The sequence below is a fragment of the Trachurus trachurus genome (assembly GCF_905171665.1).
Source record: "Trachurus trachurus genome assembly, chromosome: 19".
In the NCBI taxonomy this organism is placed as follows: domain Eukaryota; kingdom Metazoa; phylum Chordata; class Actinopteri; order Carangiformes; family Carangidae; genus Trachurus; species Trachurus trachurus.
In genome coordinates this window covers 12,175,557-12,186,541 of record NC_139913.1, presented here as the reverse complement: position 1 = coordinate 12,186,541, position 10,985 = coordinate 12,175,557, and the positions used below count along the sequence as shown (strand labels likewise).

At 45.5% G+C, this 10,985-nt stretch overlaps 1 protein-coding gene across 6 annotated transcripts in view; it reads right to left on the bottom strand.

The window, feature by feature from the left end:
* Positions 1–236: 236 nt before the first annotated feature.
* Positions 237–10,985, bottom strand: part of spag9b (sperm associated antigen 9b) — a 47,616-nt gene continuing 36,867 nt past the window's right edge. For 5 of the 6 annotated variants that reach the window (XM_083993662.1, XM_083993665.1, XM_083993663.1 and 2 more), the window contains 16 exons: positions 10,511–10,690; positions 9,817–9,946; positions 9,488–9,577; positions 8,803–8,964; positions 7,995–8,166; positions 7,701–7,910; positions 7,465–7,621; positions 7,127–7,255; positions 6,936–7,016; positions 6,779–6,846; positions 5,812–5,960; positions 5,550–5,721; positions 5,329–5,442; positions 4,742–4,921; positions 3,439–3,567; positions 237–2,864 (listed from right to left, as the gene is read on the bottom strand). In XM_083993662.1, coding sequence (XP_083849788.1) covers positions 2,752–2,864; positions 3,439–3,567; positions 4,742–4,921; positions 5,329–5,442; positions 5,550–5,721; positions 5,812–5,960; positions 6,779–6,846; positions 6,936–7,016; positions 7,127–7,255; positions 7,465–7,621; positions 7,701–7,910; positions 7,995–8,166; positions 8,803–8,964; positions 9,488–9,577; positions 9,817–9,946; positions 10,511–10,690 — 2,236 coding nt within the window. In that variant the 3' untranslated portion in view covers positions 237–2,751. The remainder of the gene's footprint in view (positions 2,865–3,438; positions 3,568–4,741; positions 4,922–5,328; positions 5,443–5,549; positions 5,722–5,811; positions 5,961–6,778; positions 6,847–6,935; positions 7,017–7,126; positions 7,256–7,464; positions 7,622–7,700; positions 7,911–7,994; positions 8,167–8,802; positions 8,965–9,487; positions 9,578–9,816; positions 9,947–10,510; positions 10,691–10,985) is intronic. The other variant, XM_083993664.1, reaches the window with a different exon arrangement.

Below are 10,985 nucleotides of genomic sequence, written 5' to 3'. Positions count from 1 at the left end.
CCTCAAACTAATGTATTTTGAGTTCAGGAGGTGCTGCTTCTCTTCAGGTTTAGTTATAATGTCCAGTTCTGCTCAGAGTCTCTTTATAGGCACATGTTTTTTTTTTTGTCAATGTCCCTGAAATGAAGCAGCACCTGAGCAGGCGAGGAGCTCAGCAGTAGTCTGAGGTTACCTCAATAGCTTTAGCTATTCTAAAATACACCTGCACCTCGTCACAAACAAAACAACACACAACATGAGCCCACAAAAGTGTCTTTAATTGAGTGTTAAAAATAAGCAGAGGACACACACACCTGCAGAGGAGGTGGGAAAACTCCTCCAGGATGAAGTTTCCCACTCACTGAGTAAAGTTTGTCCTGCAGGAGATGGAGGCTGGCTGAGCACCCTGCCCCCCCCAACCCCAACCCCAGACATAGTGCATAGCTGAGTAAGTTATAAAACACAGTCATTCTCCATTTAGATTTGTTCATATTCATTATGCAAAGATACATTCTGCCAAAGTCAAAGGTCAATCATTACAATAAATACTGACATGGCTGAACTGCAAGAATATCTCCTGAAGAGGAAACACACATACGCACACGCACACACGCGCACACACACACACACACACACACACACACACACCGCACACACAGGACAGAGCAGAGCAGTGAGTGGGGGCAGAGGCTGTAATTATTAACAGGTCCAAGCAGCTGAATTAATGATCATATTATTGCTACAGAAGGACTAAAGTCACCAAAGTTTGACATTTGTGACCTTAGCCTGTGGAGGTGGGGGGGGGGGGGGGGGGGGGCTGGGCTGACTGACCACACACACTTTTACACAGGTGGGTATACAGGTTGTGTCTGAGATCCCTACTACTCACTGTCCCAGCAGTTCAGTGTAGATCATCAATAACATGAAGACACACCTTCAAACACTGCTCAGGTCATTTTCTGCCTTTTTTATGGTCTAATGCATGATGGCATATTATATACTGCTTTGTTAGTATCAGTTGTACACTATGGGATGCTATAAGTCCACCATAAAGGGTATTATTATTATTCTCAAGATACATACTGACAGAGCTACATAAGGTCAAACTCAGGGAGTAGTGAGAGATTTCAGACAGCCTCTCTAGTTTCAGGAGCATCCTCAAATGTTTTGTTACTCTGAATCAAACATTGAGGGAAAAAAAACATTCATTAGTTCAAATCAGAGAAGATGAAGAGCATGACTGAGGGCTCACTCCACTACAGTCTGAATCTGAATGAGACAAACTCAAATGTGAACGTTCATCATCACCTTAGGCATTTATATATATATAATATATATATATTTTTTTTCATCAATTATTATCATCATATTCAAAGTCATGACATTAGATCTGATACCCAGACTCCGATATGAATTCATAGACACTTTCACAGCTGTGGTGCCTCTTAAAGGCAGAGCTGACAGGTGTCAACAGGATTGTTTCCAACAGCTTTGGCTAAAATTGATTTCTGAGCAATTACATTTTAATTGTTAAGTGGATATCAATTATGATATAAATTCATATCACTTCTAAAAAAAGATTGCCATTAAATTATTTTGTTTACTGTCATAATCTGTAGATGATGAAAAGTTCAGGGCCATTGGTGACCGATTTTGTGTAGTGGGTGTAACTTTCAACCCACCTGCTGATTTAGGTGAGTTTCACTTGAAAAAAGAGAGAAAGGGAAGGGGAGGAGGGGGAGGAGGAGGAGGAGGAGGAGGAGGAGGAGGAGGTGTCAGTGTGCAGCTGCTGCTTGGACCTACAAAAACAACATGAACACTGTGATTAACTGAACTCTGTGAAACGACAGACACATAAAAACCGACTGAAACATTAAATGAAATAACAGTTTTGTCATCGTGAGTGACCGGGACCAGAGGGGGGATCGGGTCATTGTTCATGCTCAGTAACATGTCCTCTTCTCTCTCACACCTTGAAAATCTTTCATCTCAATATCAAAGTCTAAAAATATATCTGATCTATACACCAGGATCTGTTACAAAAACTTGGTCTCCATGGAGACAACCTGTCAGGCGACAGTGGCTGTTTGATGAGACAGTTACTGTTTCAGCAGGTGAAGAACCATCCGTCTTTAATTCTTGAACCTTTGGTAGCAAACGTAACATTCAGGAATTCAGGAGAATAAATACAAGTGGAGAGCTTCAGGGCCGAGGCAGAGGAAGGGTCAGAGACTGAGGATGATGATGATGATGATGATGATGATGATGATGATGATGATGATGATGATGATGAGGACCAGGATGATTTCTTCAGCAGTGTTGTACATTCAGACGCCTGCAGGAAACACCCGCTGTCTGATTCAACTCCTCAAAGCATCAAAACAGACATCAGCAGGAAATCTGATCTGTGATTGGCTGCCACGCTCTGCCCCCACTCTGACATGATTACAGGGCAAACAGGAAGTGACAGATAATTGATTATCTTCTGAACCAGTCCAGCGTCAGGACAGGGTCTGGTCCGAGTGGAGGGAACCTGGAGAACAGGTGTGTAACATAAATCAAAGTTCAGATAAAATTAAAAGATTCATATTCAGATCCGTCAAATAAAAAGCTCCGGTTTACGGTTTAGCCTGTTCCACACCGGTGGTTTAGGTGTGAGGACAAAGTGCTGATTAGACTCCTGCCTGTCCAGGTCAACTGTCCACCTGGACTCGTCCCGGGCAGAAGGTCTGAGTGGGAAACCAGGCCGAGAAACAGGCGAGAGGACAGAGGTCAGTCATCGTTGACCTGCCATACGATGAGGTGGCTGCGCTCGGCTTTGGCCAGGAACGGCTGCAGGTCGATGGGGGGGTCCTCGGCCTCCTCTCCCTCGCCGTCTTCATCACCTGCAGACACAGACACAGGTGTTCTCTACTGCAGTGATTCCCAACCAGGGGTACGTGGAAAAGAAACATTTATTCATTTATTTCCAAGATGATAAGTAGATATTCCCAGTCATTTCATAAGCCCATTACTGAAAGCCTGTCAGAGGAGAGGAGATGCATTGTAATGATAATGAATGTAATGAAACAAAAGCAACACATTAGACTCTGAAATTGCACAACTCAGAGTTAGCTTTTTATTTAATAATAATATAAACACCTGTTATAGGTCCTTCTGATTATAATAAAAAAGGGAAGCAGTGCTGCTGTATTGATATGATGTCATATTGAATATTTTCCTGGGTATTGGTATCAAGTTTGAAATTTTCTATTGTGACAGTCCTACATCTCTGTGAAAACTAAAATGAAAGAGAGTATGTGTGAAAAGTCTTTGTACAAATTGAAGAGAGAAATTAAAATGATTTTCACTTCATAATCAGTTGTGTTATGTTCCATCTATATGACCACTTTTGGAGAATTAACACGTATGAGTGAGGGGGGACTCGTGGTCTCAGGGGCTCTACTGTGGTGGACTCACCCATACGGAAGTCAATGTAACCTTCTCCTCCACTCATCACCAACATGGACCTGAATGCTTCCTGAGAGGCCGAGTCTGTCGCCTTGTCGCCTGTGGCGTCTCCACAGGACGGAGCCGGGGCAGCATGACCTGAGAGAACACACACACACACACACACTTAGAAATCCAAGATTAAGGGTGACACTACTAGCCTAGAAATCTAGACGCACCCTAGCGGCAGCAAAAATATTTGCTCCGTAGGTGGGTCTAGAAACGAGCCATAGGAACTTTTTGAGTCTCGAACACCGATTGTGTTCACCAATCACAGCGCTCTATCTGTTTAGAGAGTCGTTGGGCGGGCTTAACGCCATGAGGATATACATTTTAATTGGCTTGTCAGGCTAACGGCATCCTGCTCGTTGCTCTGATTAGTCGTAGCGCTACCCTATTGCGTGCAGAGGCAGTTTGAAAGACAGCCTTCATCCCGCCCCCTGGATTGAGCCGAGGTCTACCGGTCGTTGCCAGACTATACATTTTAATGATATAGTCTGGCTTGTCAGGCTATGACACTACGCCACCACACAATACAATACAATACAATACACAAAACATACAACACTCAGAACAATTAACAGACAAATGAGTTAAGAGCAGAACGAAGTCCAGTGCAGATGGCAGGCTGGTTAGAGGAGGCGCCACTGTCCAGCAGTCACATCGTCAGTCATGTAAGGAGATGAGATGAGATCTGGCAGTTTAAACTGATTCTGGAGCAGGTTCAATGCAGCGGAGGCAGCAGAACCAAATGATCTTTTCCCAAGTTCGGTGCAGACATGAGGAACTGACAGTTGAAGCAAAGCAAATCAACACAGGGCAAAATGACTAAGATATTTACATAGGTAGGGTGGAATTAAACCAAGGGGTGCTTCGTTAATAGAACCTGACTGTGTTTTCCAGTCGGATATTTTGCCATGGCAGTAATGAGTAAGATATCTCCACTGACCCATCTTAAACAGGAACTAAGCAGGATTTCTCCCGTGGCTATGCTACATTTTTACCTTCATTAAAAAGCTCCGGAGTAATTGTGATGGTTAACTACATGACTTGTGACTTGTTACAGTGACAACGGAGGCTCTCTGTCTTCACCTGCCATCTCACGGCTGAAAACCAACCCTGCAACATCAGTACAGTACCTGTGCAGCACATGTTGAGTTTGGAGACTAATTCAGTCTGTTCTCAGAGGTTCAAATCTTTTGTCAGGTGTGGTGGATCAATCAGCCGTCAGTGCTGATTCACAGACAGAGAAACAACCTCAGAGTGAGTTTACCTGGGACAGCAGTGAAGAACTTGACAGCGTCCCGGTGACCATGGAAACAAAGCTGTGCATGAGCCATGGAGCAGTACGGGACAAAAGTCCCAGCCGTCACCTTGTCACCGCTGTCGTCGTCATAGACGTGAACCGAACTTCCTGGTTGGTTCCCCGCTGCCTTGGTCGCCTTGTTAGCTGCTGGAGAGAAGAGAAGGACCAGACTCAACACCTGTCTCACACTGGATCTCCACTTATTTCTAATAATTATTCATTTCTAATGATATAAACTGTATCTGCATAAAGTCAAACTCAAAGTGCTTTACATATGAGGCAATAAAACAGGAGCAAACAATAAAAAACAAAAAATACATTTAAAAGTAGAAGAGAAAAGTTCAAATAAAATTCAATAAATTTAAACGGGATAGAACACAAGATTAAAATGGGTTAACTCAAAGCAGAGGAATTCCCTTTTAAAGAATGTCCTGTTTAATGTACACGCTCATTCCACACATTTAGTACATCGTTGATAGAAGCAGCTTCCCCACTTGTGCCTTGGGCTCCAGGGGATCTGACTGCAGCTGCCAACATGTAGAGACTGAACTCACTGTCTGTCAGGGGGATGGAGATGATGACCCCGTTTCCGGTGCCAATCCACAGTCGGTTACAGGAAACCATCAGAGCGGTGATCCTCACAAATGAGAAGCCCAGTTTCCCAGTACCTGAGACGGGACAGAGGGTAAACTTGAGTAAAGATCAGTAGACATTACAACATGCATGTACAAGTCCTGCATCCCTGTAAGACCCAGAGAGAGACTCGGTAACGAACCCAGCATTTTGCTGACGTAGGGCTCGATGTCGACGTCCTGCAGGTGCTGGTAGGTGTGAGCGTGAAACAGCCTGAGGGTGGAGTCCAGTCTGATGGACACCCAGATGCCGTCCCCGAGCCAGGCCAGCTGACGCACCTGACTGTCTTTACGAGGGTGGGCATCGAAGGACTTCTGCAAAAGGATGAGATGAGGACACGGTGAAGGGTCACGGCTTCATCACAACAGAAGTGCCAGTCTGTTCAGATGGACACACAGCTGTACCTCTATCTTCATGGCTTTGGGCTGCACCACGTAGATCTTGTTCCTGTATCCACACCACACCTTGTCATGGACCACAGTCATGCAGCGGATTGAGTGATGTGGTCTCCCCAGGTCCAACAGGTGGTAGTTGGTCAGGTCCCACTGTCCATCTGACACACACACACACACACACCGAGTTACTGCACACAACCTGGATGTGGCCAGTAGGGTTTGGCGGTAATAAGGTATCCGCTGTATCTTAAAATAGCAACGCCATCAGTTTCATTACATTAAATTGCAGTGCACTCATATAGGGGCCTGATATATTACCTACTAAATATCATTTATTTTACTGCCTAAATAATGAGTGTGTGTCCAGCACCTACATGTGTGTGGTTGAGTTTTCAGTTTTACTCCAGTAGTTTAATGTTTTCCTTTTGGGAGACGTTTGATAAAGTTGATGGACGTGACGGCTCAGAGAAGAGAGTTTCAGGAAGTCGCACATATAGTGAGTTGTTTTTTTTTTCTTGCTGAAAACACGCAGAGACGCTGCTACAGCTGAGCAGCACTCCGATGGAGGTTAGATGTTCTCATGTTGAACTCACCAGATGCTCTATCCACATTTTGTTATAAGGCAAGGCAAGGCAAGGCATCTTTATTTATATAGCGCATTTCATACCAAGGCAACTCAATGTGCTTTACATAAAGACAAAACATTTAAAAAAAAAAGAAGCATAAGAGGGTTTTATAAGCTATAAAAGTTGTTAATGTTGTTAATGTACATGTTTTGTTATTGTTTCAGTATTCTTATGTGGTGTTTGGTAGCTGTTCCCTGTCTGAACAACATGTTGGTGACTCCGTCTGAGCTGATTTTTAATTGGCCACGGTTATACGGTATACCGCGGTAAAATGTGGTGGAGGTTTAACAGTATCAACATTTGGATACCGCCCAACCCTAGTGGTCGGTTCATTATGAGCTCACACTCACCCACTCCTCTGTGGAAGATGGCCAGAGTCCCATCAGACAGACCCACCAGGACCCGGCCCTTCACGTGTCTGAGAGACGAGGACAGGCTTCAGAAACAAGACAGTGGACACACACACACACATGTAGAATCTGCAGCCGAGTCGGTGTTTGTACTCACACGATGCCGAGCACCGAGTCCTTCAGCTTGATGGAGTGGAGACACTTCTTCCACTGAGCCACAGAGGAGTGGACATACACACTGGACACAGAGGAGGGAGTTCACCAGTCAGATGATTGATACAGCACACACACACACACACACACAAACACACACACACACATGAGGTGACTACAAAACACCAGACTCACCATCCGTTCTGGGCCCCCAGCCACATGGTGGGCAAGACGCTGCTCATCTTCTGGGCCTCCTCCCTCATCAGGTCCTGGTCCTCGGCCGACGGGTCTGAACTGACGCCATCTTTCAGCAAGTCACTCTCTCTGTCGGTAACACACACTGCTGCTCTTACTGCTGCACAGTTTATTTGTTACTATGAATCTTTATTTACTCTTTACTCATTGATAATCTGTATCAGTGGCAAAATAAACAGGCCAAGCCCCCCATTAATAATTATGAATGAACATTAGTATCTTAATGTTACAGAGGATTGAATGGCAGCTTTATTTATGTCCCTCCCGCCCTCCGTTACCTCTGTGAGTAGCCGGCTGGAGCCTCTGCCACCGGCTGAGCTCCCAGTGGATCGGTGAAGACGTGTTCGGTGTAGACCCCCCTCAGAGTCTCTCTGTGGTCAGTGATCCCCCCGCTGGTCTCCGTGGCCTCGGTGGCCTCTTCTGCTGGTCTGGATTCTGCAGAGGAAACCGTCTCTCAGTGAACCGGTTCGTGTCATGCGGTCAGGTTAACGGTCCTGGTGTCTCCCTGTCTTACCTGGTTCTCCGTCTCCTCCTGCGCTGTCTGCAGTCTGAGGAACAGCTGCTGTTCCCTCTGCTGCACAGCCCACCACAGTAATGCCCCCCAGCACGCTGCCCCCCTCCGCTGAGCTGCTGCTGGCTGCTGAGCAGCTGCCCTCCCCCTCGGCTCCGGCTTCAGCAGCTGGAGGAACCTCCTCACCAGCGGGGTAGTCCGTCTCTCTGGCTCCTGAGTCAGAGCAGAAACAGATCACACAGACAGCAGAGGCGTCGGCCGGGGGTTCCCTCAGATCACATGATCACATCCACTCACCTGGGACGCTGGTGATGCAGAAGACATGTGAGCTACACACAAAGAAGCTCTCCAGAATATTTCCAGGCTGGTTGGCATCAATGACCACGGCCTTGGAGGTGGACTGGGTGCTGGTGCAGATCCAGACCAGAGATGAAAACTCATCCTGCTGCCGCAGCTCCTGCTGCTGATCCTGAGGGAACATGGAGAGGACTTCTGTTAAGTGAAGGGCTGAGTTTGCTGTGTTTTCATAGTTCCTTTGTAAGAACAATGATGTGACTTAGTCTTAGCTGTATTGATGTAAAGGGATGGCTTCCTTTCCATCAATCCAGCTAAGACTAGGGAGCTGGTTATTGCAGGTCACCAGAGAATTGGTGAAGATCCTCCACCTGCAATGATTAATGATCAGCAGGTTGAAAGTGCAGGAGTTTAAATACTTCAGAACTTTTTTTGATTGTACTTTGAGTTTTACTTTCAACACTGAGTATATTTTTTAAAAAGCCAACGCAGCGTTTGCATCTTATCAGGAAACTGAAATCATTTTATGTGAGTAAGAACATTTTGGAGCTGGTCTATCAAAGTTTTGTAGAAAGTGTTCTGAGTTACAATATACAGTATATGCATGGTTTGGTCGCCTGGGGGGTAGAAATGATAAAAAGGGCCAGTAAGATTATAGGGTGAAACAACTGGGATGCATTTATGATATGAGAGTTGAACGGAAAGCACAGAGGATTATGACTGATCCCAGTCGCCTCCTGGCCAATGAATTTAGGAAACAATAGAGCTGCCAAAGCAACTAAGAATATGTATAAAAAGTCATTCATTTTACCTTAAGATCCTGATCCAGTTTGTCCAGGCTGCTCTGAGAGCCGGTCGTCTTCACGGGGCTGTCTGGTCCAGATGCATCACTGTAGAACACACTAGCCCCCACTATCAGCCCTCCGTCTCTGGTTTTCCCTCCAGAGAGATTCACACCAGCAGCACACCACAGCTGAGGCAGAGGGCAGACACACCGACACACAGGATGAGACTTTCTTATTGAAGGAGCTACGAAATGCGTGACATCATTATCACTGCTGCTTTTTGTAATATAAGAAATAACTCCTATTCTTGCACATCGCATGGCAGCTAATGAAGGGACACAGTGTTAGTAGTACAACATAACATGCCAGGAGGTTCTTTCACAATAAAACAACCATCCCATTAGGGACAAAACAACAAACAAATAAAACAAAAACTGAGGACATAAATACAAACAACAGAAATAAATAAACAGAAATTACAAAATGAAAAATTAGTTGTTGTTTTTTTTATTTTTGAGGGGCTTTTTATTGCCTTTAATTGAGTAGACAATGAGTAGTTTTTAATCAAGGTTTCCTTAACACTTTAATAAATCAGGGAAGGTTCCCATTTTGAGTAAAACTTTTTCACAGATCCCTTCAATATGTATTTTTCTTTTTCTAGTCTAATAAATAAAAAACGTACAACCTCTAATGAAGCAGCAGAAGACTCACCTTCATAGAAGCATCTTTCTCATCCAGCGGTCTGAGGAAGACGGGGACAGGCAGGTTCTTCATCTTTCCCTCTGACTGACCTCCGTTGGCCTGAAAAGGAAAAACACAGATGCACGGTTGTGACTGTTTTCTGTTGACACTGAGACTTTACATCCATCACAGCAGACTGACACACACTTGCAGTAGTGGTGCTAGCTTGGGATCAATAAAGTATATCTATCTATCTATCTATCTATCTATCTATCTATCTATCTATCTATCTATCTATCTATCTATCTATCTATCTATCTATCTATCTATCTATCTATCTATCTATCTAGTGTCCTCACCTTGAACTTCTTGGGCAGGCTCCAACCGTAGGCCTGGACTCTGCCGTCCTCCTTCTGGACGTGGGCTTTGACCTGCTGGTACTGTGCTCTCTTCTGCTCCCGTCGGGACACCACGTTATCGGCCGCAGCTCTGAGGGTTTCGAGCAGAGCAGAGTACCATGAACAAGTCTGTTCTACAGAACCTGAGACCAAACTGGTGTCGGATTTGAAACATCGTCCAGCAGGGACAGATGCAGAGACACAGGTAGATAGCAGGTCTGCCCATTGATAAGAGTTGGTGGTTCAATCCCAATAAAATGGGATAAACACTATTTTGAAGCAGTCGAACGAAAGTTTAAAATCTATTGGTCTGATGTAAATTGTATACATTCCTGAATTCTAAAAACTGAAAAAAAACTGAGCCGTTTTCGAGGTAAATACAGAGTCTGCTTGCTGAAAAACTGTCCCTGAAGGCAACGCGCATCAGCGGTTTTGCATGAATTTAACTCTGAAACAACTCTGTCTGGTGACGTTCCGTTATTATCTCATAGCGTGGTGAATGTGCAGGTCACAAAATTTGCCAAAATGTTGAACTATCCCTTTAAAACTCCAAAGTGCAGCTGGTCACTACAGTAGCTGCAGCAGTGATCAGCATCGGTGCATTAGTGTCACATGGCTCATGTAGCCCCCCGCCCCTCGCCCCTCGGTGACTCACTCCTCGTTGAGGAAGTTGAAGGCCTTGCTCTTGTCGCTGGGCAGCTGCTGCAGGGCGCTGCTCTTCTTCTTGACCGACGGCTGCACCTGAGAGGTGGGGGCGTTGTACTTGACGTTGACCGGCGCCTCCACCGCCGGCTTCTTGGCCGCTCCGCCGGACGAGCTGAACAAACGGCTGAAACTGGAGGTGTAAGGGCGGGGAAGTGGAGGAGAAGAGGACACACAGACAGACATATAGAGGGGTGGACACAAGCAGCAGCAGCTCAACAGCAACAGGTAGGAGTCGACACTGAAGGGGGAGGGGCTACCTCTCCCAGGGTACATACACGTAAACACACTGACCCCGACCCAAACAGAATACACCAGAACCCGTTACCTCTGAATGCAGGAGGGCAGGGTGTGCAGGGTGAGCAGGGTTAATACTGAGCACCAACCAGGAAGTTAGTCAACAACACATGGAACAACAGGCCTGGACA